This window comes from Podarcis gaigeae (genome assembly GCF_964106915.1).
Source record: "Podarcis gaigeae genome assembly, chromosome: 5".
Taxonomy (NCBI): domain Eukaryota; kingdom Metazoa; phylum Chordata; class Lepidosauria; order Squamata; family Lacertidae; genus Podarcis; species Podarcis gaigeae.
This window is the reverse complement of record NC_139681.1, coordinates 78,819,459-78,846,936: the sequence shown is the minus strand read 5'-3', so window position 1 is coordinate 78,846,936 and position 27,478 is coordinate 78,819,459. Positions and strand designations below refer to the sequence as shown.

Sequence of the window (27,478 nt, the reverse complement as noted above, 5' to 3'; positions counted from 1 at the left end):
TCTAGAACGTTGGCTGGCCGCGCGAGGAGACCGTTGGCCCCGCGGCCGCCGTTTCGCGCACGCGCTCCTCCTCCGAAAGCGAAGCGCGGCCCTGAGCGCCCCCCACTTCCCTTCCCCTCTTCTTCCAGCGGTAAGAGGAGGGGAAGGGAAGTGGGCGGGGAAAGAGACAGAGAGACTTATAGAAAGGGAAAGAGCCTCAATCCACGTCCGCGCCTGCGCGTCAGCCAGAACGGAAGTGATTACGATTCGGCCGGCTCGAGAGCCTCTCGAGGATTCCGCTTCCGGTTCCCTTTTAGCGTCTGCCGGCTCGGGAGACTCTCAGTACCTGGCAGCGGCGGCAGCAAGATGAGCTACGAGCACCGCCGGGATCGGGGCCGCGGGGGCGGGCCCCGCGCTTCGCAGTCGTCGTCGTCTGGCCGCGGCGGAGCGGGAGGCGGCGGAAGAGGTGGTGGAGGCGGCGGCGGCGGCCGGGGTCGACCCCCTCCTCACCTGAAGGGCCGTGAGATTGGCCTGTGGTACGCGCGGCGGCAGGGCGAGAAGAGCAAAGAGGCCGAGAGACAGCAGGTGGGTGAGGGGGGGAGGCTTCAGGGTGGCCGGCCGAGCGCTGCCTGCCCGCCCTTTGCGCCCCAGGATGTGTCGTTGCGGGACCCCTGAGGGGGGTGGCGCTTGAGAAGAGGCCTCCGGTGAAGCCCTTCTTTCCTGAGGAATTTACCTGTCGGCCCGCTCTTTTTGAAGGTGCCCTCATCCAAGAGGCCCTTTGAAAGCTGGCGCGGTGCGCCTGCCTACCTCGTTCTTCCTGAGCGCGCTGGGGAATAATAATAATAATTTATTATTTATACCCCGCCCATCTGGCTGAGTCTCCACAGCCACTCTGGGCAGCTCCCAATCAAGTGTTAAAAGCAATACAGCATTAAATATTAAAAACTTTCCTAAACAGGGCTGCCTTCAGATGTCTTTTAAAGATAGGATAGCTGCTTATTTCCTTCACGTCTGAAGGGAGGGTGTTCCACAGGGCAGGTGCCACTACCGAGAAGGCCCTCTGCCTGGTTCCCTGTAACCTCACTTCTCGCAGTGAGGGAACCGCCAGAAGGCCCTTGACGCTGGACCTCAGTGTCCGGGCAGAACGATGGGGGTGGAGACACTCCTTCAGGTATATTTAGGGAAATAACAATATCATCATCATCATTTTATTTGTATGCTGCCTTTCCATAGTTAAAACAATGCTCAAGGCATGACAGCATGACAAAATTTACATACCGTAATTACCAACATAACAAAAGTTATAAACAGTAAATAAAACACATCAGAAAGTACACAGCCAAATAGAAAACAGTTTCCACATAATTCATGAAATCGAAAACTAAGACTACAGCATTAATATCAATCACAGTTTAAAATGACATAGATAAAAATAAAAGCAGCAGCAGCAGCACTCCTTTATGGAGCTGTCAGGCCCCGCCCCAAGCCAGGTGGAAAGAAGCAGGGCAGGGCCCTTCAGGCTCCCAGCAGAAATAGAAAGACAACTCTTCTGCCCAGTCCTGTCCTCTGTCAGTTGGAGTTACTGGCCCAAGGCTGCGAATCTCAACCCACTTTTTGTGAGGTTGGGGGTGTTGGACATCCAATTTCCCATTCTATCTGCCAAATGTACGCACCCCCCCCCCCCATTGGTAGCAGTTTCTGAGTCAAGAGCAAGGGAAGCCCCCTATAGGGGGCATTGCAGTAATCTTACTAAGGGTTGTATCCATTGCTGCTTGAGTGGCGTCCTGCTTCTGCAACAGGGCTTATTGTTTCTTTCCTCTCCCCATGTATGCCCCAAATCTGCTCCAGTGAGCCTCTCATCTCTTAAGGCATATTTTGAGGATCGGGGGTTTGGCTACAAGTTCAGACGAAGGGGATGACAGGTCAGACTTTTAAAATAGGTTTGAAGAATGTCCCTCAAATATGCCCCACAAGGTACATTTGTTGTGGCTGATGCCTTTCTCATTTGCATGATGCTTAAAGGAACCTCTTTGAGCATTGAGTAGTTGTATCCATGTATATGCCACTCAGGTGGGTATAAAATAAACAATAGCATTCATTTTCCTCACATGTATGTATGAAAGGAAATGTTCTTCCATATGGAGAAGATTTGAGTCTGGTGTCCTATGGTGTATGCTGACAGAGAATTTTACTATGTGTTTCTGTTAGAGATAATGAAGACTTTCTCAGCTTTGTACAGAAACATTAAATTTAAAGTATAGTAGTAACTTGACATATCCTTAGTATTTAGAATATGTAGTCCTCCTTTTACAATATTGAGGAGTGTCCATCATTGAAATAATTGGAGCAAGATTTTTGAGCATGGAGTATGTTATACTTTAAGATTTTGTTAAAATCCATTGTTCTTTCCATATATAGAGAGCTGTGGTGCGTATGGATGAGCGCAGAGAAGAACAGATTGTACAGTTGCTGAACACTGTCCAGAGCAAAAATGAAAAAGAACAAGAAGCCATGTCTTGGTGGTCTGATGAAGAAGGGTAATAATATTTTTTGTATCATGTCAAAACTTAGCAGTATGTTAGCAGTATGCAAACCAACTGAAGGGTAGTTTGCATTATAAAATAGTTAAACATGCCATGCTATGTTCTGTTTTACTATCAAACACTATAGTAATTTGTATTCAGTTTCATTTGTTTTTGTGCTTAATATTCTTATGGAACATCGCTTCACAACAGTATTTCTAAACTGGGAAATAATTGGCCATTTGGAATAATAATGACTAAAATACAGGCAACCCCCATTTTAGGCGCAACCAATATGTGCACAGCGCCAGATCTGGAAGTAGCCCGGAAATGTAATAAAAGACATCACTAAAAGGTGGGTCAGGGTCAGGGTGGGTTGTTTGCAGGCTGATCAGTTGCACACAATTTCACAATGACCTGGAATGCACCCCCTGCACAAATCGGGGGTTGCCTGTAGCTAGTGACATTTATTGAGCTACTTTCATCTCAGGTTTTTGTTTGTTTTATCTTGCAACTTTGTGGCATCTTGGGGATTATACAGCACAGGGTATAATTGGGATAGTACTGTGGCAAAATATCAGTGGTGTGGGAGGGAGGAAAATCCAGGCAAGCAGAGCAGTGAGTCCTAATTGTAGAGTTGGAAGAGACCACTAGGGTCATTTAGTCCAACCTCCTGCAATGCGGGGATCTTTTGCTCAACATGGGACTCAAACCCACAGCCCTGAAATTAAGAGTCTCCTGCTTTACTGACTGAGCTATCTGCTTGCCAGCTGCCATCTAAGTTGTTTACAGGATGGGATCACTTATTTACTCATAGCTGGACAGAGGACTGTAGATCAAAACTATAAATACCAAATGTATCTACTGATGTGTGTTTCTTAGAGCTGGAAGACTTATGCTTAACCACACCTTTTCCAGGTACACAAAGGAGACCCCTCCAAAACCAAAGCCTGTTGTGGAAAAACCTGTTGTTGAGAGGGCGCCGAAAAGAACTAGACCAATATTGGAAAAAACATTCCTTGATCAAGATTCAGAATATCTCTTAGAAGAAAATAAACCTGATGTTGATTTAGATGAGCAACTTAAAGAAGAATTGAAAAAGAAAAAAACTGATTCCAGATATATTGAAATGCAGGTAGCCTCCGGAGAAGATTTTGGGGCATGTTGAGGGCAGGAGGGGAAGTTGAAGCTCTGTTGCACTAGTGTATTCCCATTTGTACTATGCTAGATCTCTAATTTTATCTATCTCAATAGAAGTTTGTATAAATGCTTTGGGCTAGAAATTATAGATATCATTTATGAATTAATATATGTGGAAACCCTGAGCTGGTTTTTTTATGCTGTATTTCATCTAGTAGCCAAGATGATGAATATAGTGTAATCAGTTGTGATTTGAATTAAATTATTGAGTATAATGGGCAGCCCAGTCATGTGGGCTTGCTGTCAAGAGCTCTGCTCTTTAGGTTATGAGGATGAACCAGATATATTTTTGTACACTGCCTTGGAATCTTCTGATGAAGGACAGCTAATCATTTCCCCCTCAAAATAAATAATATTTTCATTACTTTTTTATCCTTACTGCAGTGAGAGGCACAGGAACTTTAAAAACTTGACTTTCCTCAAGGAACTTGCTTAGGAACGCAGTCAGAGGTTGATATAGTTCTAGTTCCTCTTCTCCTTTAGTGGAAAAGGCAAGCGTTAATGTTGTGTTGCAGCTGAATACATTTATTATTAATATATATGATTCTCAGCATCTTAGAGGGAACATTAACATGCTTTTTTAAAAAAATAGGTTGGTGCTTCAGTTCATAGCTTAACATCATCATTAATCATATTCAACTTGCTAACTAAATTTATAAATATCTATTATAAATATACTCTATTTTCACTTAATTTTTCTTTACTTTGCAGAGATTTCGTGAGAAGTTGCCTTCTTATGGAATGAGAAAGGTAAATACATACCTTGAATATGAGCCTTTTTGTCTTAACTCAGATGAGCATTAAGATTTGGAAAAGAAAAATATTTGATGAAATGTTAAAAGGCAATGAGAATTTAGTGGAAAATGTTTGTGTGTTCTACTGTGTTGAGAAACACCATTAAACAACTTCAGTCCCTGGTGTATTTTTTATAGAGTGGGTAATGTTCAGTGCATAATTGAACGAGAGCATGGAAGCATATCTCCACACAGCAGAGTGATTACTATGTGTTTCATTTTTAATTTTTTTAATAGGAGCTTGTAAACATCATAAATAGCAGTCGAGTAACTGTTATAAGTGGGGAAACTGGCTGCGGAAAGACAACTCAAGTTACTCAGTTCATCTTGGATGACTACATTGAGCGAGGGAAGGGGTCTTCCTGCAGGATTGTATGTACTCAGCCTAGAAGGATCAGTGCTATCTCTGTAAGTGACATTTATGTCTGTTCTGGGATAAAGTAACCATATTTACAAAGAAGAAAACATTAACAGATTTTCTTTAATGTTAAGGTAGCAGAGAGAGTTGCGGCAGAAAGGGCTGAAGTATGTGGTAATGGAAAGAGTACAGGATATCAAATTCGGCTTGAAAGGTACATGAGTATTTTCTTGCTAGTTTTTATACTTGAAGAATATCTATGCACAGACTAGAGTGGGCATATGTTTTAGCATCCCTTCTGTGGCTGTTACTTACAAAGGGGGGTCTCCTTCCACAGATGCAGCGATGTAACTTTTGGTGACAAAATTAGTAACCTGTCCTGTGAATAATTGTTTCAGCGCAAATGCTTATTGGCTGGGCTGTAAGATTTTATATGAGGTATTTGTGTATACAGACATGCAGACAGAGCTCCATCTGATAAGCTGCACCAGGGGAATTGTATTTTCATGTATTTTCAGGTGTTAATTATTCCACCTGGACTTTTGCTGTCACAAATTGTGGGTGTTGCCACAAATAGGAACACCTTACCACAAATATTTGTGAGGAATTGCTACAAACACAATACATTATCAAGTAGAGCACCAATCAGAGTTGTGATGTAAGTGGCCACCCACTTGCCTTTGAATCGACTGTGCTCACAAGACTTACTTTTCACTGCAACTTTTATTCTGCTAAGCTGCTGTCAAGTTAAACCTTATGTTCCTTAGAAGTAATGTGTATATATAAAACAGGTGAGCAACCAAAAAAGAAACAGTGGCATTTGTGTGTGTTGTTTGGATTAGCAACAACTTGTAAAATGGGTTAATTAAGCATTGTTGTGTCATACTCGAGACATTCTGTTTGTTGGCTGCATGCTGAGCATACCATGAAGGCAAACTATGCATGCTTTCTCAGAAGTCCAGTTGACTTCAACTAAGCTTACTTCCAAATAAGTGTGTATAGAACTGCAGCCTTTATTTTCATATTGCACAACCAGACATTGGATGCTTGAATCTTAGTAAGTGAGTGCAGCTGAAGGTGTACTGACTGTCATTATAACACTTAAAAGTATCTTCTGGCTTTTTCAAAAGCAATATCAAGAGGAACTGAAGTATTGTTTTTAATGGCTATCTTTCAGCCGGTTGCCAAGGAAACAAGGCTCAATTTTGTACTGCACAACAGGAATTGTCCTACAGTGGCTCCAGTCAGATAAGTATGTGTTTCTCTGTTTCAAAAGAAAATTTTGAATGCATTTCCTCAAAGCTTTATCAGCTGCTGCTAATAGTTGTATTTGCAGTACTCATTTCTAATTATTTCATATCTGCTGATTAACATTTTGTTTCTTATGAGCATGGGGGGTTATCAGTTCTGTGCTTCTTTTGTTGTAGGGAGTTGGCCAGTGTTAGTCATGTAATCCTTGATGAAATCCATGAGAGAAATCTCCAATCAGATGTTTTAATGACCATAATCAAAGATCTGCTAAGTGTACGACTCGACTTGAAAGTCATATTGATGAGTGCTACGCTGAATGCCGAGAAGTTCTCAGACTATTTTGGTGCGTGAAATTATCTACATTTTTACAAGTGTAATAATCCCCTGTATTTTGCTATGAATGGTGGAAGCATCATAGTATAAAAAAATACAGGTGTCTTCCTTCTTATGTGGGGGTTACAATCCAGGCTGCCGCTGCTTTCTCATTTGTCAGCTGTTAGGCGGGGAGGCTGAGCAGCATCAATAAAACCCCGCTGCAGCACCAGCTCATGAGGAGACTGTCCCCGGAGCTCAAAGAGAATGTCCTGGGGAGAGTCTCCTCACCAGCCAGGAGGACTTTCAAGCTCGCTTCCACCACTTCTGGGTTTCAGGTATCGCACATGTGCACAGTTGTGCAGAAGTGTGGAGTTGCCTGTATTTCTGAAAATAAATAGACAAAATATATGCTGTTTCTTTTTTTAGTTTATCTCTGCATGAAATGAAACGCTGAATACTTGGCATTTTCATGTAATAGTTCTATAACGCCTTAAGAGACACACACATATTGTGGTATAACTATTCTTTGTCAGAATCAGTTTATCAGGTGAAATATCATATTCTGTGTGCAGTAAACATTTTACTTCAGTGAACAATATCTTTGGCAGCATTTTGAACACTTGAGTTCATGCCAAGGATAATTTATACTCCACCCATCTGGCTGGGTTTCCCCAGCCACTCTTGGTGGCTCCCAACAGAATTTTAAAAACAGAATCAAACATTAAAAACTTCCCTAAACATTCTAAATCCCTTTGGTCTTTCTAGGAGAATAAAAACAACCTAACTAGCTTTTTTGATTACTATAACAATAGCATTTTAAAAAAATGTTCTATTTGGATAAGCTTCATGCTTCTAGCTATTCTGTAAGTTGTGTCTTGTATCTTGTTTTCAAGCATGATGCAGTTTGCTAAAATGTAGGTGATGTAATATATATTTTCCCCTTTTTATACAGACAGTTGTCCTATGATCCATATTCCTGGATTCACCTATCCTGTCAAGGAGTACCTTTTGGAAGATGTAATTGAGAAGCTACGGTTAGTGTGAAGATGATTCCTCCTTTTTACATTATGGCATCAAAACTCAGAATTTGGACGTATAATGATTCCTGACTTCTCCCAATATGAAGACTATATTGAGATTTTTAGAATGATTTAATTTTTTTTTTTACTTAATATGCAAACATTATTACTGAATGCTATATTTATTTCTGAAGATACATTCCAGAAAATACGGATCGCAGACCACATTGGAAAAAGAGGTTTATGCAGGGGCACATAAGCAGGCCAGAAAAGGAAGAAAAAGAAGAAATTTATCATGAGCAGTGGCCAGATTATTTGAAGCAGCTGAGAGGACGGTAGGGTTATTTTTCACTTTTATACGACTTTCAGATTTTTGTTACAAATGTGACAGACACTTTATGGCTGCAATCCTAGCACTTTCTAGGGAGCAAACCATATTTGATGTTTTAATTTGCTGGAAGCCACCCAGAGTGGCTGGGGCAATCCAGCCAGATTGGTGATATATAAATATATTACCATTATTAAACACAGTAGAATTTCTGTATAAACATGCAGTTTCTCTGTTTAAAAGAGACTGACATTTGTTCTCTGCTTAAAAACAAATAGGATCCACTCTGTTATGCTGTCTTCTTTCAGCAGTTTCTTCTGTTGATCTGTGTTTATTTTAACCAGTCTCCTTTTTTGCTATTTGTATAAACCAAGAGCCTGTGTATTTGTGCTAAACTTAACTGTAGCACATATGGTTAAATAATGCTTATTTGTACATGATTTCTAGGTATTCAGAAAGTACAATTGATGCATTGGGAATGATGGATGATGAGAAAGTTGACCTTGATTTGATTGCAGCACTGATCAAATACATTGCTCTTGAAGAAGAGGTGAGTTTCAACTTGGCTAAATAGGACTTCACTTTTTAAATTATTTCCTCTTCTTAATTGGATTAGGTCAACCTAATTAAACTTAATTAATTCTAAATCTGCTAGATTTCAAGAGAAGAGACTTAAGCACTAACTTAACCTTAACCCTTACTAAAATAAATGGAACTTAAAAAGGCTTAAATTTGACTCATGCTCATCATGATTAAAAAACAATATAAGTTGGTGTTCTTCTCCCTGTATGTGTTAATACTAATACATAAAGTTGTTTTCACTTTTTTTTTAAAAAAAATGTTGTTTATATGTTACAAGAATTGATTATATGATTGAAGAATTATTAAACTATTGTTTGTTGTTGGCCATGTTCCTGTATCTTTGGCTCTAGTAAAGAAATATTCTGATTTCCAGGCACCACCACAATACTGCAAACAGGGGCTATGCTAACGTTGTTGTATTCCAGTTACATCATAATAGAAATTCAAGAGTAGACTGGAACCTTAACTACAGTGATACCTCTAGTTGCGAACTTAAATTCGTTCCGGAGGTCCGTTTTTAACCTGAAACTGTTCTTAGCTAGAGGCGTGCTTTTGCTGCCACATGATTTCCGTTCTCATCCTGGGGCAAAGTTCTCAACTCAAGGTAACTCTTTCAGGTTAGCAGAGTTTGTAACCTGAAGCGTTTGTAACCTGAGGCTTTTGTAACTTGAGGTACCACTGTACTCTGTTTACAAACAAGCAAAGACAACAGCTACAAATGTTTTTCTGTGCTTGTATGTTAAAGTCAATACTGCACTAATCTTAGAGAAAAAATTGAGTATATGCTTTTCAGACCCAAATCACACACCCTTTGGCTTCAACAGGATATTTCAATGTCTCTTGCTCCCAAGCAAACATTTCAGGGACTACAATGTTTGTTTTGTACTAAGTTCTAGCTTAATCCCATTTTATTTAACACCATAAGTTTTGAAAATAGAAAATAGTATTTTAAGATAGTTTTTGAGCAATAATGTCTTTCATGTTGGTTCACATAATAAAATTGAACATACGCAGATAATACTGCCTTCACGATTACCAATGCTTTCAATGGTATTTTGGTGCTTTGCTCTATTCCCTGAAAAATTGTGATAGTGACAGTAGTGGTACTGGGGGACAAAAGTTACTCAGAATCAAGTATTTCTGCTGCATATAATTTTCAAATTGCAAATAATATTAAGAATGTGATTGCAAGGTTTTAGAAATACCAAAAATAAAGTTTACAGGTTGAATTGGATGCAATACTTAATCCCTGGTTTGCTTGCACATATGAATCTGCCCCAGTGGGATAATCATGGCTTGTTTTTGGCTAACAAATCATGTTCTGAAACCCCATGGTTTAAAATTGGTGCATGAATCTTGGCGTATGTTATCTGTAGTCTGCCATTACATCCAAGTTCAGAACCCTGGTTTAATTCTAATTCGTTGTGTTGCCCCTTCCCTGCCACTGATCTGAGTGCACGGATGCAAGACTCAAACAAAATTACCGTATTTTTGGCTCTATAAGACTCACTTTTTCCCTCCTAAAAAGTAAGGGGAAATGTGTGTGCATCTTATGGAGCAAATGCAGGCTGCACAGCTATCCCAGAAGCCAGAACAGCAAGAGGGATTGCTGCTTTCACTGTGCAGTGATCCCTCTTGCTGTTCTGGCTTCTGAGATTCAGAATATTTTTTTTTCTTGTTTTTGCTCCTCCAAAAACTAGGTGCGTCTTGTGGTCTGGTGCGTCTTATGGAGCGAAAAATACAGTACTTGGGCAGCTAAGAGTTTCTTGCTGGCCTTTTCACAGACCTCTGTACCCTCCTCATCCTACCAGGCAACAGACTGATTGCACCACTCACTTTGTAAACAAGCTGACTATTCAAAGAGGAGGTGAGACCCTGTGCAGGGGGCACAAATCAACATTAGGTGAAACAAATTAAATTTGTGAGTGGGATCCAAACTTCCTAAATTGTGGCTTAACAACATGTCTGAACTTGGCCATGATGTGTGCTTTATGGGTTGAACTATGCATCGCATGTTGGATAATCGATTTCTCCATTTACCTGTGTTCATGCAGGATGGTGCAATACTTGTATTTCTCCCTGGATGGGACAACATTAGCACTCTAAATGACCTTCTGATGTCGCAAGTTATGTTTAAGTCAGGTAAATCATCTTCTTTGATTTTCTTAAAATATTCTGCTGCGAACTAGGGGTTTTCTTTATAAACTGTTACCCAAACCCTCCCAGCACCTTTGGGCACCACTATCAACACAGCATCATAGATTGTAAATTGTGCCAACATAGCTGTTGATGTTCACCGTCCTAAGCATATGCAAGCTGGCAGGCAAGTTCAGAATTCAGCTACCCTTTTCAAATGAATGTTGGCCTACATTAAATAGTCTTAAATTAGGATGAGCAGTTAAATTAGCCCCGTCAAGATGCTTCAGTAACACTTGAAGGGCAGGGTTCTCTGTCCCTAAAGCCTGCAGAACTTTGCTAGCTGCCATTCTGAGCCTCTACCCCTCTTCCTGTTGCCCTGCATCGTTCCCCTTTGCATGACTGCCAGAACCATAATTCCCACTGTCTTTCTTAAAAATGCATTTGAATGCAGTTCAATGGTTGAACTGGCATCACAACAGCCACTGCAGGGGACCAGTAAGTGATAGCATCTGGGGTGGCATGTCAGTTACAGTGTTGGCTGGTAAATCCCCCTAACTCAGGCATGGCCAAACTTGGCCCTCCAGCTGTTTAGGGACTATAATTCCTATCATCCCTGACCACTAGTCCTCTTAGCTAGGGATGATGGGAGTTGTAGTCACAAAACAGCTGGAGGGCCAAGTTTGGCCATGCCCGTGAATAAATTGGGTACTGTTAAATGTCAAGGATAGCAGTCTCCATCCTTAATGTGGTTTCGCATGATGACATTGCACAAACATAACCCACTGCAGAACAAATGTTTCAAGGATGTTGAGCTTTGCATTTCCTTTGAGAGCAGATCAGTTTATTTGGGTGAATCAAATGGATAGCCGTTAATGATTCTAGCAATAAATTTAAAATATTCAAAGGTTTAATTTTAATTTTACCTAACAAGCTGCTGACCTCAAAGACTTTTTCAGTTTAATGCTACAAAGCAATATTTAAGGCAAAAGAAAGAAAGGTTATGAATTTTCTTTCTTATTGGCAAAATAAAATGAATAAATTAACTAGTGCTTTCAAAAATATTATTCGTAACAAGAATCTGTAGCTTCTTGAAGACAATAGTTCATTTTTCCTACAACTGTACCTCATTTATATTCTTAAATTTTCTTAGATTTTTAGTTTTTCTTTCAAACTGATAATTACTTAGAGTAGTACCATAATGCCGATTTTATTTTTCAGATAGGTTCGTTATTATACCTCTGCATTCGTTGATGCCTACTGTTAACCAGACCCAGGTAAGTTTTATAAATAGCAGTGGTCATTATTTTGATACATCTTTCCCACAACAGAAAATGCATGCATTTGGTATAGAGTATTCTAAATCTGTTTTCAGTTTTTTAAACTAAAGTAGAATGACTGCAACAGCTGTGCTTTCACATAACTTACTTGGTTGGATCCAGAGAAATGCTGGTGGAAATACTGGGTAGAAGATAACTTCTGGGAACAAATATGCCTCTGATTTTCAGTCCCCACCCCATAACCCACCTTATTTAGCAGGGTCTCACAACCCTTTAGTGAGGTATTTGGGGTCACTACCACTAAGATGAGGGAAGCAGGGAGGTCATATTCCATCCTCCCCCTTTCCCCTGTTGTTTCTCTGAATTCAAGTGCATATGTTTATTTTTTGCCCAATCATATTTATTATTTTAAGTAACATTAAACATTTCAGTCTTACTAAGCAGCAAGGAAGGAATCAATTTTTCATATTGTGGAATCTCCATGCCCTTGGAAATTGGGAACAGAGTGTGGGCTCATGTGCCTCTAATAATAATAATAATAATAATAATAATAATAATAATAATAATAATAATAATTTATTATTTATACCCCAACCATCTGGCTGGGTTTACCCAACCACTCCCTATGATATAGAACACAATGTCTCAACTGGACTCTGCCATGCCTGTTAAAACATGGGATGCTTCTATCCACCTGCTTTTCAAGAGATCATATCCTTCATTCCAAATAACTATTTTCTTCTTGGATTGCTGTTGTAATAAAACCTTAATAAAATGTTTCAACTATCCATTAATGTGTAGTTACTCTGATGTTTAAATTTAGTGATGAGTGTATGCATGTGCATGTCTTGACTGAAAAAAATTAAATTAAGTAAACAAATATTAGGATGAAAAAGAAATTTCTGGAAGAAACACTTTTTCTCTTTCTGATTTTGTTTTTGTTTTTCTTTAGGTTTTTAAAAGGACCCCCCCTGGAGTCCGTAAAATTGTAATTGCTACCAACATCGCTGAGACTAGGTAAATCTTTGTTTATGCTTCTAGCAATCCTTGAAATTAACTTGTTGGGCAAAAGGAGTATTTTCATCAAAAGTGTAAATTAAAATGTTTAATTCCTTTATGTGGTGGAATGAGCAATAAAATAAATTAAAAACATGTACAGTGAAGCTGCTTTGGATTCATCAGATAGTTAATGTGGAAATTTAATGTAGAATGCATATACTGTACAAGGGAAAGCAACACATTCTCTCTTGAGTGCTGCCCAATTAATCCGTGGAGTTTCTTTTTGAATGCTGGCACTTTTAAGCACAATGCCTGCAATGTTTTCCCCCTTTTTTTCTTTGAAAGGGAAACAGTTTTCAGTCCTCCTGGAGCCCAATAAATAGTGGGGGAGGGGAGAATAAAGGCCGAGGTAAACAATGTTTTTGCATTTTCCTTTTTGGAGAGGAAGAATAACAGAAAATGCAAGCAGGTATGGAAAGTGGAGGGGAGGTAAAATTAGGAAAAAATGGCTTAGTGCAGAGCAAGAGATCATGAGAAGATGTGCTTAGAGTTTAGACAGGAAGCGGACTGAGCCTCAAGAGGAGAGGAGCAACAGCAAAGCCTTGCCTTGAAACTTTGGCATTTCCTGACTTGGAGCTGCAGGGGGAGCTGCAATCATTAAGAAAAACTGTTTGCAATATGATCAACAGTTCCTTTTCGGTTTTTATAAATTGGCTTCAGCATTAAGCAATATCTCTTGGCCTGTGGAATAGGTTAGGTGTGGAAACTGACCCTCATCCCTTAAACAGTGCACATGAAGCTAGGCAAAAGAAGTTATAACCCAGACTCTTCCCTCCTCAATATCCATTACACTGACAGTTTGGGAATTAGATAGGAGTGCTACCTAGACTGGTTTGCTTGTTAGAAAACCCCAAGGGCTAACAGTTTCCATTAAGCATGCTTACAGCTGATTACGCTAAGGCTCCAACCCAAAACACGCTTGCTTAAAAATAGAACTTATTTCCAGATTAGTATGCTTAATGTTGTTTTCTGTAGCTGGTACTAAAACTGAAGTTAGACAGGTGCCTGCTGTCTTGATGATTAGATGTAAAAACTTTCCCTTAAGTATGACCCAGTCATCTTAGGGGTTATTAATTGTATCAATGTAAAAATTGGTTTATTGTTAGTTATTTTTGTGTATTTTACCTCCTTTATCTTTTTGCACACTACTTCAGTAGTTTGTGGCTGTGAAGTGGTTTATGAATCTGTAAAATAATAATAATAATAACATAAGCATGTCTGGCGATAGTCTTAGCTTCTGACATGTTCAGTTTGTCTTGCTTCAGTCTGAGCATTTTTAGCTTTTTGGTTTTCTTGCAGACTTCACTCCTTGGTGGATCTGTGCTTATTATGTAAGAAATAGCAAAACTGTAGTGAATGGTAGTCTCTGTTCATTACGATTGATTGCAGGACAATTTGTGTGTTTCGTAAGGGGCAATTTCTTTTACAGATTGACGTAATCAATGCAGATTGTCTCTATTTGATGTACAAAAGCTAACCATTTCTTCCTGAATCCCATTTCTGCAGCATCACCATAGACGATGTGGTATACGTTATAGATGGAGGAAAGATAAAGGAAACTAACTTTGATACACAGAACAACATTAGCACGATGGCTGCAGAGTGGGTTAGCAAAGCAAACGCTAAGCAGAGGAAAGGTAGAGCAGGAAGGTAAGAGTAATCTATTGTAACAGAATGGACAGAAGCAGGGAAACCTTGGCTATTGCAATAATGAACATTTTCAAATATTTAATAAAAAAAATTATTTAAAGTTTACTTTAAAGACATTAACTTTCCCCCTCACTTTGCTGACTTTATTGATTAATCTGAAGCTTTTCCTTTAGTGACTTTATTTGCTGGCTTAGTTTTTTGTTTTGTTTTTTGCCCCTTTGATATTTAATTTTTATAAACTGAATACCCAAAGTGGTATGGTGGAGCCCAATGCATTTTAGATTGGAGCATGAATAGATTGGAGCGTCCTCTTAAATCATCAAACCTTTGATAAAGGAGGCTCTAACCTGCAAAACCTTATACCAGAATACGTCTGTTAGCCTTTAAGCAGTTACATGAATTTCTTAGGGTTCTTTTTTTTACTTCCATAGTCCAGCACAACTATTCTTCAGGTTAAAGTAGTTCAGCAGCACAATCTCTCTATTACAGTCTAAAAATACCATATAGAAAAAAAATTCTTCACTATCTTGACACTTGCATTGTTTGTATTTGTTGAACTCCTTCAAATAAAACCTTAAGACATAGGACTATAGGCACAGCACATATGCCTAGTTGATACATATAGGTCTTTTAGCCCGATTTCCTCTCTCCTTATGTGGAGATGCTGTGTTAGCAGAGGTTGGGCTCTTGAGCACAAATAATTGGTAGTGAGTTAATGTACATGTGGAGGGACATGGGTGGCGCTGTGGTCTAAACCACAGAACCTAGGGCTTGCTGATCAGAAGGTCGGCGGTTTGAATCCCTGCGACGGGGTGAGCTCACGTTGTTTGGTCCCAACACCTGGCCACCTAGCAGTTCGAAAGCACATCAAAGTGCAAGTAGGTAAATAGGTACCACTCTGGTGGGAAGGTAAACGACGTTTCTGTGCACTGCTCTGGTTTGCCAGAAGCAGCTTAGTTATGCTGGCCACATGACCCAGAAGCTGTCTGTGGACAAACATCGGCTCCCTCGGCCTATAGAGCGAGATGAGCGCCACAACCCCAGAGTCGTCTGCGATTGGACCTAACGTTCAGAGGTACCTTTACCTTTAATGTACATGTAGTACAAATAAATCATGTCCTGTAGGTTACTCTCAGCATTTTTTACTCAGTGCGTTTCTCTAGATATTATCTGCTTACCAGATAGTACGATAGTACAGTGGTGCCCCGCTAGACGAAAGGGTTTTCCATTTTGGAGGCGCTCCGCAAAACGAATTTCCCTATGGGCTTGCTTCGCAAGAAGAAAGCCCATAGGGAAATCTCCGGGAACCACTTTTAAATGCTAGCGGTGGGGAGCAAAGCCTTTCCCCCCCCCCCCCCCGCCTGCAAAAAGTCTTTGCTCCCCCCCGCCTGCCTTCAAAAGCCATCCGGGACAGCGGAGAAACGCGCTGCGTTTCTCCGCTCTCCCGGGAAGGCAGGCAGGGGGGAGCAAAGACTTTCGCCCCCCGCCGGCCTTCAGAAGAGGTCGGGACACAGACTGTCCCCGGACCTGGTCTGAAGGCGGTTTCCATAGGAACGCATTGATTGATTTTCAATGCATTCCTATGGGAAACCGTGCTTCGCAAGACGAAAAACTCGCAAGACGAAAAGACTTGCGGAACGAATTAATTTCGTCTTGCGAGGCACCACTGTACATAAAGAAAAAGAGAGTTCAGCATCACTATCCTTGAAGAGTTTTCCTTCACATTATTGCTACCTGAAAATTACTCCCACTAACTGTGGAAGTACTTAATATCTTCCCACATAATCACTTGGAAATGAATTTGCATAGAACTCTGGTATTCAAGAGCATTGGTGAATATAGAAAAATGTGTAATAGGTGCATAGCTGTTTAGCTGCACAAAGTTGCTTCACTCATCAGTTGCCATTCTATTCTTTGTGAGACCAATCAGGCATAACCTTTCACCGCATTGCAGATTTGGTGCAGTCCCATCCTATAAAGTTATTGTCTCATACTGAGCAAAGGGGAGTGCATTGTGGTCCTTAGTTTTCTGTTGACATATGTCAGACTGTCAGGTAGATCATCCCTGCCTGCACCATATTTGCATTTATTATTCCCTGTGCCATATATAAAAAGAAGCTGGTGTTGGTTTGGTAACATTTTCTTCATTTTGTTGCACCAGGCTGCTGTCCTTGATCAGATATGGCGAACATTCTTTAGCTCAAGGGATGTGTTCCCTTCCAGGGTTTCATGCCAGTGGCAATATTGGCTAGAGCAAAAAAGGGTGGAGCAACAACCATGACTCTTACCTTCGAACAGTAGGCTACATTTCAACTATGCAGGAGCCAGAGGTTTATGCATACACATATTTGTGTGTGTGTGTGTGTGTGTGTGTGTGTGTGTGTGTATATCTAGGCACAGAACTCTTAAAGGGATGCATTCCAGCCAGGCAAAAGCACTCAAGGGGCAGAGTAGTGCTGATGAGAGGTGTGGCTTGGGGAAAGTCTTGAGGGCCATATTAAGAGGTCTGGAGGGTCTCATTTTGTGTCTGTGCCTGGGGTTCCCCACCCCTGTCCTAGATTATTGCTTCTCTTTATAATTGCTTCTTGATGGTACACTGAGCTTCTCATTCTTTCATTGCAAGTTTTGCATAAAAGGTATACTGCTAAGCCGCTTTTACTTATAACACATCAATGTTACTACAGTGTCAAAATATTTTAACCTCCTGCAGAGTCCAGCCTGGTAACTGCTACCACTTGTACAATGGTCTGCGTGCCAGTTTGTTAGACGATTATCAGTTGCCAGAAATCCTGAGGACACCTTTGGAAGAACTTTGTTTGCAAATCAAGGTAATATATATATAATATATACCCTGTTAGGGTAGCCTTTCCGGTAAAGGATTTTGCATCAAGCATAAAGATTTGGAGTTCGTTCAAGTATTATTGATAGGATGAACTTTGTTTTCTTTCAGATCTTAAAGCTTGGAGGAATTGCCCATTTTCTGAGCAAACTGATGGATCCACCATCACGTGATGCTGTGTTGTTATCCATAAAAAACCTCATGCAGCTGGTAATTTTTTGTTTATTTCCTGTACTAATATTTTATTTTATGTAACAAATTTGTATAGCACCCTTCTTCCATAGAACTCAGGGCAGTTCACAACTTGTTTAGGCTTGAGAATGTTCATTCATGGTACTTAGAAATCATTCATGAAACTGAGCAATCACAAATGTTTACTGTAGATATTGTTACATAAAACACTTGAAGTCTTAATATAATAAACTTTTTGCACTAAGAAGTGTAGTTTAAACCATAGTGCAATTTAAAATTGAACTTCACCCAAATCAAATAATATCTAGTTTTGACTTGGAAAGTACTGTTTTTATAATTTTTCTGATGACGGATGTAACTAGAAAAATCAGGACATTGAAATGGAATAAGATAATGAATTTTTACACTAGTTAAAGCACAATGGGCAGTGAATGCTCATTTTGCCGCAGCTGTTCAGTTGGTATTTTATTAAAATTCAAATAAGCTTTGAGAACAACAGTAAAAATCACCTATTATTATTATTATTATTATTATTATTATTATTCCCTGTCTTCTTCCTTGATGGGACTCAAGGCAGCTTACAGATAAAAAGAAAAACTGCTAAAACAGGAAAAGCAATAATTCAAATATAATTAAAACTATATACAAATGTAAAATCTGTTTAAAACATACCAATAATTACATTAAAAATATCACGGCACCAGCCCTTTAATTAAAAGCAGTCAATTCCTAAAAGCCTGTTGGAACAAGAAATTCTGGTGCTCAGAATTTTGTGTCTTGATGATTTGCTAATTTGTGTGTACGTTCATTAATTTGGAGTAGTACATGGCATCTTGCTGAGCGATAGAAAACTGAGGCAATGAGTCTAAAGACTTAGGGAGATTCTAACCGTGGATGGGGTTTCAGCACCTTCACCCTGGATACCTACCTGAGTTGTCTTCATGATTATTGCTCACCGTTTTCCTCAACCATGTTTATTCCAGTACATTTGCTACTCTTCTCTGCTGTCCCAACCTTATTGGTGAAAATTGTAATTATGAAAACAGGTGGTGCTATTCTAAATAAATGTGAAACTAAGTTTCAGCGTACCTTAAAACGTAAGGGACAGAATTTAGGCTTCTTTAACAAGGATTTCAACCAAATGCTGATACTCTTTTTCATTGTTTATGTTCTTCTTCCTTTTTTGTGTCATCCCTTTAACAGAATGCCTTGGATAGGCAAGAAGAATTGACTCCCCTTGGAGTTCATTTGGCGCGATTACCAGTGGAGCCACACATAGGAAAAATGATTCTCTTTGGAGCTTTATTCTGTTGCTTAGATCCTGTTCTCACTATTGCTGCCAGCCTCAGCTTCAAGGACCCTTTTGTCATTCCCTTGGTAAAGTATTTATAGAGAGCATTAAAAGTAATTTTTGTTTTAATTTAAATTTTTGTTCTTTGAAGATGAAGCCTTTAATTTCAGAAAGATTCCACCCCCCCCCCCTTGTAATGTGCTATGTTTTAGTCTTACAGCAAATTGCACTTAGTTTTTCTTGGTTATATCTCCTGAGTCTGTCTTTCTTTCTTCTTTTTAATACACAGATTAGTCCAACTTTGTGTCTTTTTCTCTTAAGGGTAAAGAAAAAGTAGCAGACGCAAGAAGAAAGGAACTGTCAAAGAGTTCTAAAAGTGATCACCTCACCATTGTGAATGCTTTCAAGGTAGATATGTGATCCATTGACCAACAGTGGTCTGCAAGTTTCATGGTGGTTCCCTGGCATTCCTGGGTATTTGTTCGAAGATGTGAGACAGCACATCCATTGCATGGAATAGTCATTTTCATTGCTGCTTTTATTAATATATTTTATACTATTGCATTACAATTTGAATTCTATGGAATTACAATGGTTGCAACAGGCAGAGACGTCGTTAAATGGTCTGCCAAGACCCTCAGCAATTTTCAACTTGTCCACGACGGGGTGAAGTTTGGGAAGCGCTGTTCTAGTTGACAGGTGGTGGATTCACAGGGCGAACATCGTTTATTAAATAAATAATATAAAGAGGATTCAAATATTAGCATGAACAGCTCACATTGCACAGAGAAGAAATCTTCATGGTCCATGCTTGATTCACTAGTAGTGGTGACAAACTAGTATTAAACCCAAGTATGCATTTAGTATGGAGATTATAGAATAATGGAATTGTATGGTTGGAAAGGACCCTGAGCGTCATCTAAGTGCAACCTCCTGCAATTCAGGAATCTCAACACTCCCCCCCCCCCATCCAATTTGAAGCCATTCTGGACCCTGTAACTAGAATTCTGGACCCTGCTTAGCTTTGCAAATGTGCTAGCAGTTTAACTGATGCACCACTAGGAGGGTATTACTAGTAGGTTAGCTTTTTATTCCAAGTTTCATTGTTTTCTGCTATGATTTGCTCTAAACAATTTTAATATATGGGTCTAATTTTAATCCTGTATCTCCTCCAACTTGCAGTTCATGAAGTGTTTCTTCCTCTTGTTTTGGAGAGACCAGGATTAATTATTGCCGTTCTAGATCTTTTCCCTTTACGCATAGTGGAATAAGGAAGTGATATGAATGGTAGTTTCCTTTTAGCTGCTGAATTAGTTCTAATCTGGATGTGTTGACTTAATACAGCTCTGTGAAAGGAATAAATGCACTCCATATTATTTTTTTAGGTCACTCTTATTGTGACACTTCATATTTAACTTCTTTACTACTCTATAAAATGCTTTCTTATTCCATCTGGCATTCAAATCAGGAAGATATAAAAATCAGATTCAGTTCAGCTCCAGTTTTCCTTTAAAGGGCCCTATACTAAATAATAATAATAATAATAATTAATAATAATTGTGCTTTCAGGGTTGGGAAGAGGCCCAGCGACGTGGCTTCAGGTGTGAAAAGGATTATTGTTGGGAGTATTTTCTTTCTTCAAATACTCTGCAGGTAATAGTTGTTTGTCTCTAGCGAGAAAACATACACTTTTGAAACAGATTTAGTTTGACATTATCTGTAAGAACAAATTGATCGATTCATGCTGTTCTCTAGATGCTGCGTAACATGAAAGGGCAGTTTGCTGAACATCTCCTTGCAGCTGGGTTTGTGAATAGTAGAAGCCCCAGAGATCCCAAATCCAACACGAACTCAGGTAAATTCTGAAGAGGAGCAGTACACCAGATACGCTTTCAATTCTCCCTTCGTGAATTGTTGATTCACTTGGCTGTTTTCTTTTCTAGACAATGAGAAGCTACTCAAAGCTGTTATTTGTGCTGGCTTATATCCAAAGGTTGCAAAGATCCGAGCAAACTTCAGCAAAAAGAGAAAAATGTAAGGCTTTTTCTTTTCCATGCTCTTTTACCAAGAATGTGTGTGTGAATATATTAAACAAGGGTTTCTACGTAGTTGGAAGAAGGCTGGAATATATTTTTCCTTGTGTTGCTAACTATGTAGTCTAGGAATACTTGAGCTCTGGGGGAGCATGTGATTATTTCCCCCCTCCGCACACTCAGGTGAGACAACAGATTGGGCAGGTGATACTTGGGTTAATTTTGGGATCCTGCAGCTCCAGATGAACAGAAATTTTGTGGAGATCATCCCAAGTGAGAACCACAAATTTATTTATTAATTTTTTACACTGCTCTTTTGGCTAGAAGAGTCCGTTGTGTCTGAGATAGTGGTCCTTTCTGTAAGGCATGCTTAGCACAATAACCGGTATGCAGATTGCTCGTTCCTACAGTGGTGCCTCGCAAGACGAAATTAATTCGTTCCGCAAGTCTTTTCGTCTTGCGAGTTTTTCGTCTTGCGAAGCACAGTTTCCCATAGGAATGCATTAAAAATCAATTAATGCGTTCCTCTGGAAACCGCCTTCAGACCAGGTCCGGGGACAGTCTGTCCCCCGACCTCTTCTGAAGGCCGGCGGGGGGCGAAAGTCTTTGCTTTCTCCCGCCTGCCTTCCCGGGAGAGCGGAGAAACGCAGCGCTGTCCCGGGGCGATTTAAAAGCCTCCGGACGGCTTTTGAAGGCAGGCGGGGGGGAGCAAAGACTTTTGCCCCCCGCCTGCCTTCAGAAGAGGTCCAGGACCTCTTCCGAAGGCGGGCGGGGGGCAAAAGTCTTTGTCCCCCCTGCCTGCCTGCCTTCCCGGGGGCTTTTAAATCACCCCGGGACTGTCCCGGGGCGATTTAAAAGCCTCCGGACGGCTTTTGAAGGCAGGCGGGGGGGAGCAAAGACTGAAGGCGGGCGCTGCGTTTCTCCGCTCTCCCGGGAAGGCAGGCGGGGGGGAGCAAAGACTTTTGCCCCCCGCCGGCCTTCAGAAGAGGGACCTCTTCTGAAGGCGGGCGGGGGGCAAAAGTCTTTGCTCCCCCCCGCCTGCCTTCAAAAGCCATCAGGGATAGCGGGAAGCGCTTCCCTGCTATCCCGGACTGCTTTTAAAATGCTGGCGGTGGGGAGCAAAGCCTTTCGGCCCCCGCCGGCCTTCCTGGACCTCTTCTGAAGGCCGGAGGGGGGGAAAGGCTTTGCTCCCCACCGCTAGCATTTAAAAGAGGTCCCTGGAGATTTCCCTATGGGCTTTCTTCTTGCGAAGCAAGCCCATAGGGAAATTCGTTTTGCGAAGCGCCTCCAAAACTGATACCCCTTTCGTCTAGCTGGTTTTTCGTCTTGCGAGGCGTTCGTCTTGCGGGGCACCACTGTATTTGAATTGAGCAAAATGTAATAGCATAGTTTTGCCACTAGGTGGAGCCACAAATAAAAATTTAAGACTGAATAAGCAGAGTTCTCTTGATCCCGTCTCCACAATCTGTTTTATTTGGTAGCTGGCTAGCAAAAATAAATTGATTATATTTTGCTTTGATGCTAAGCCCTGGACTGGATAGGTCACTAATAATGATGATAGAAAATGGCTTTCCGTATATCAAACACTTATTTTCCTCTTGTTTTGAAAATGTGTTAGGTTTCAAAAGAGAAATTGATATGAGGATAGTATCATAGACAGGACAGTATAATTTTCCTTTCCCCATCACTGGGATTATCCTTTATGCAAGCAATATCTTCTTGCTCAGAATGAAAAAGGGAATAGAGCACACAAATTGCAATGAAGTTCAAATGATACCTTATTATTCTCTAATTAATATAACACAAATCTTTAAAGTACAGTGGTGCCCCGCAAGACGAATGCCTCGCTAAATGAAAAACCCGCAAGACGAAAGGGTTTTCCGATTTTTTAGCGGCTTCGCAAGACGAATTTCCCTATGGGCTTGCTTCGCAAGATGAAAGCCCATAGGGAAATCTCCGGGACAGCGGGGAACCCTCCTCCCACCGCAAGCCCCGGGAAGAGAGGAGAAGCTGCGCGCCTTCCCCTCTGTTCCCGGACCTGTCCTGAAGGCTTGCGGTGGGAGGTCCGGGAACAGAGGAGAAGGCGCACAGCTTCTCCTTTCCCGGGGCTTGTGGTGGGAGGAGGGTTTTTCCTCCCCACCGCCAACATTCAGAAGGCTGTTCTGAAGGCTGGCGGTGGGAAGAAAAGCCCTTCTCCCGCCTCCAGCCTTCAGAAGAGTTCCCCGCAGGGCTCCCCAAGCTGTGAATGTCTGCCGCGCGCGAGGGGCGCTCTGCTTAAGAGTGCCCCTCGTGCGGGGCAGCAGGCTGTTATCCGCAGCTTGGAGAGCCCTGTGGGGAAGTCCGGCAGGGCTCCCCAAGCTGCAGATGTCTGCCCCACCCGAGGGGCGCTCTGCTTAAGAGCGCCCCTCGTGCGGGGCAGCAGGCTGCTATTCGCAGCCTAGGCAGCCCTGCAGGAACTCTTCTGAAGGCTGGCGGCGGGAGAAGGGCTTTTCTTCCCACCGCCAGCCTTCAGAAGGCTGTTCTGAAGCCTGGCGGTGGGGAGAAAAGTCCTCCCCCCCCCCACCAGCCTTCAGAAGAGGTCTGAAGGTGGTCTCCCTAGGAACGCATTAATTGATTTTCAATGCATTCCTATGGGAAACCGTGCTTCGCAAGACGAAAAACTCGCAAGACGAAAAAACTTGCGGAACGAATTAATTTCGTCTTGCGAGGCACCACTGTAATCTGATACTGTAGTCTGATTTTGAAGTGGAACTTTTTAAAGTATAGGTGCTTAAAATCCTTCTTGTTTTTCCTTTCAGTTCTTGCCTAAATATCTTGCAGCAGTATCTAATTTAGAAATTGCTGGTAGCCCTAATGGCACATTACAAGTCTCCTTTTGAAGGGCGGTTATCTTAAATCTTTGAACATATGTGCATTTTATTCCTTTGTAGCTGAATTATAAGTGATTTGTCTGTGTCTTAAGGGTTAAAGTTTCCACTAAAACAGATGGAACGGTTTACATCCATCCCAAGTCTGTCAATGTTGAAGAGACAGAATTCCATTACAACTGGCTTGTTTACCATTTGAAGATGAGGACAAGCAGTGTAAGTGAAAATTTATTTTGTGTTGTTTTAAGGATAAATGTGGGTGTGTTTTAAGTCTCTCCACAGTCTGTTCTGTTGAAGCAATTACAGTCTTAGTTAGCTTAACTAGTCTGGTCTGTACGCAGCTCCACTCACTGCAGTTATCACTGCACTTTACAAGGGACCTCGAAATGACAACTCCTGGTTGAGAGATGGCAATATCGGTAGCTTTTAATGCTTCATTCCTGTTCTGTGCCCTCCCTTCTCCCTCCTGATACCTGCTGCTCACAGTGGAATTCTTCAGATTCTCATGTCCTCCATGCTTCTTGTGATCTTACGACTGTCATTCCAGAAGGGAGGAGAGCACATTGAGAAGCACAGCCCATGGAATACAAAAGGGTGTAGTGTTTGGTTTTTTTTTACAGCCCTATTGATATCACATATTTTAGCTATGCCTTATGACTACTCTTGTTTCTAGTCAAGGAAGAACAGCAAATCTTTGCTCATCACTTCTTTGCATGTAATGCAGCTAACTATTGGAGTGAAACCTTTCACAATTAAAATAATAATTGTCTTGGCTTCGGAAAACCTTGAACCTGAAGTGTTTTCCAGTGATTGCCACATTATTAATATTTCGCTTCAGAGGAACTACACACAAGTTTAAAACCAAGTAACTTGAGATCCCATTTTCAGTATGCACTGGTACATTCTCGTGCCCTATTTTGAACGTGGTAACATAGTTTATATGTGCTGACTGCATTCCTTGTTACAGATATACCTGTATGACTGCACAGAAGTCTCTCCATATTGCCTTTTGTTCTTTGGGGGAGATATTTCTATTCAGAAGGACAAAGATCAGGATACAATTGCTGTGGATGAGTGGATTGTTTTTCAGTCTCCAGCAAGAATAGCACAGCTCGTGAAGGTGAGTGGGCTGCACATTTCATTTTCAGATTTTCTTCTACACAAACAACTGCCATACTCCTGGAACAGCTTATATAGTATGGTGTTATGAAAACATTTTCTTTTTTTCTAAATGTTAACATCTGCTTAGATTGCTGTGTTGTAATTCCCTATAAAGTATAAACTTGAAAGATCTTTTCAGGCATCAGTCCTTTTCAGGCATTTCATTTTGGAGAGAACTGTCATTTTAGGATTTCACGTGAAATGCTCTCTCCTTCCTTCCTGCGGGGGGGGGGGGGGGGGGATGGGGATGAATTAATCAACCAACAGGGAGATACTGCATTTATTTCTATGTGATATTTTCCTGCTCCACCAGATCTGTTTCCAGAAAAAGGCACTTAAAGTGGAGTAATCAGAGAGAATCAATGTTTAGATAAGCAGTGTACAGCCCTGTTCATTCAATCCCCCACCTGTGCCTTGAGATAGATGAAGTACAATCAAGCACCAGATTTTAATGCCAGATGGATAGCTTTTTTCTGAAAGGGGTTGGGGAAGAAGTACAATAGGATCTTAAAAACTAAAACATTTCACTTATTTATCAAATACCAACCACCTTATGTTAAATTAAGACTGAACTTATCTGATTGATGTTCAAAAATAATTGCCTTTTTATTGTGTTTTGCCTCATTTTTTTCACATTAGTCTTTTCTTGGCCAATATCAGCTATTTTTATTGTTACTGTTAAAAAGTGCTATCAAGAGTGAAGTTGTAAATTTGAACAAGATGTGAAAATATGCAGTTTAACTAAACCACAACTTCAACTATTATTTCAGCTTGAAAATGGGATTCTTTTAAAGACATTGGGTTGTATCCAAATTCATTATTAAAGTAGATGCATTGAAATTAAGGGACAATGCTAACTTCCTTCCATTAATTTCATTGGGCTTCCTCTGCCTATAACTTAAGTTGGATACAACCCATTGACTCCTTAGGCAATTCTTTTTTTATCCTTATGAGAAACCTACTTTGTTTCAAAGTGCTTTATACAGTACAGTTCTTGAATAACTCGAAACAGATAAAGCTGTGCCTAATAAGTTCCATTTAACTGGACAGAAAAGAGCTAGTTAAATTTCCAAGAGGTTTGACACACAGCAAAATGCAGAATAATGAAAGAGAATAATACATTTCATTTCCAAGTATGTATTAAGTTTTTGACACTATAGAAAAATAGAATGACTTTCGAAACTTTCTGCTCTTGGGTTTCTTTCTGAACCAACATCCTTTTATCCGCAGGATTTGAAAAAAGAATTGGATGACCTTCTACAAGAGAAAATAGAAAACCCACACCCTGTGGACTGGAACAATACTAAATCAACTGACACTGCACTGCTGACAGCCATTATAGACTTAATCACAACACAGGAGAATGAAACTGCCAGAAACTCTGCCCCCCGTTTCCAGAGCGAAGAATACAGTTAACACTGTTCCTTTTGGCCGCTGAAGAGATGGCAGCTCTACCGGTTCATTGTTGACAGTTTTATCTTTGGGCATCTTGGAATTTCATTTTTAGTATCGGTAGTTCATAACGGCTGTGTATGGCGTTCATTGTATAAAGTAGCTGTTTATCTTGTTGCCAGTGCTGCATAGTTGTATTCTGCATGTATGACGCTGCTTCTTGAGGACTGTAATTGTCAGGTAAAAAGATGGATGAAACTGAACACGAACTGATTTTTTATTTTTATTTTTACATTCTTCTGGTGTTTACACTATTTTTCTGCTAACTGTGGAATTGTCACTTTAAGAAAAGTGATTCACATTAGTAGCTAGAAGCCCCTTTTTGTCCATTAGCCTTTTATTTACATTCTGGGGTAACTAGTAAGGGCATGCTGCTGAGAGTGAAACAACCAAAGTCATCACTCCAAAGAGATGTACGAGGGCTGTTGTGTCAAAAGCATTGTCACATTTTAAATAAATGCTTGATGTTTAGATCTTTCTAAACATACATACTCCTATTCATCTATCGGCCATAGGGTGGGAAATTGTATTTGATGCTCCAGAAGCTACAGCTGCACATGCCTGGGTAGATACTCTAAATACCAGCAATCAGCTTTGGAATGGGAGCAGGATTTAGTCTCCAACCTAGACAAATAATGTAGTTTTGAGACGGGGGCTTGCAATAGGCTCTTTCATTCCAGTGGAGCTTAAGTGTACATGAACTGTACACTGAGTAGCTGTTTCAGTGATGCAAAGATTTTTTGAGTTTCTTTTGGAATACTTTTATCAACCCATGTGTCTTTATTAAATGCCTATATGCTAGTCATTTTCATATGCACATTATTACTGCGTGCGCCGCATTGCTGTTTAAAATCACAGGAACCTCCTGCAAGATCTGGAACTGGCAGCTTCTAGTGGAAGATTTCAAATTAATATTGAATAGAAAGCGTAAGCAAATGCAGAGCATTTTGTAAAACTCACGCAGACAATATGTGGCTCGCTCACAGGACCTTTCCTAAACCAGTTACAAAAATGGTTGTCACAACACGTCACTGCCACCCCAAAATGTTTCTATAGGTTGCAATGGAAGTTTTAAATTTAGTTGTAGAAATATAACCAATGATTGCAGGGTTGATGTGTACCAGGTTTTGTTGCTGAACATGTATATCTCTGATTTCCCACAAAAAATCT

The 27,478-nt window shown here is 40.6% G+C and overlaps 1 protein-coding gene across 2 annotated transcripts; it reads left to right on the top strand.

Moving 5' to 3' along the window:
• Positions 1–20: 20 nt before the first annotated feature.
• DHX36 (DEAH-box helicase 36) lies at positions 21–26,791 on the top strand. Of its 2 annotated transcripts, none has more exons than XM_083739295.1 (25): positions 21–564; positions 2,398–2,516; positions 3,420–3,636; positions 4,413–4,451; positions 4,733–4,903; positions 4,988–5,067; positions 6,031–6,105; positions 6,281–6,447; positions 7,372–7,453; positions 7,633–7,773; positions 8,214–8,316; positions 10,403–10,490; positions 11,706–11,761; positions 12,717–12,781; positions 14,330–14,473; positions 17,184–17,301; positions 17,424–17,522; positions 18,708–18,881; positions 19,117–19,203; positions 20,365–20,448; positions 20,551–20,650; positions 20,739–20,829; positions 23,791–23,911; positions 24,663–24,815; positions 26,087–26,791. In XM_083739295.1, the coding sequence occupies exons 1-25, from the start codon at positions 346–348 to the stop codon at positions 26,270–26,272; spliced, it is 2,979 nt and encodes a 992-aa protein (XP_083595421.1). In that variant the 5' UTR covers positions 21–345; the 3' UTR covers positions 26,273–26,791. The 2 variants fall into 2 exon arrangements, with proteins under 2 accessions (XP_083595421.1, XP_083595422.1); XM_083739296.1 differs by having other exon boundaries at positions 4,733–4,907; positions 4,992–5,067.
• Positions 26,792–27,478: the final 687 nt, after the last annotated feature.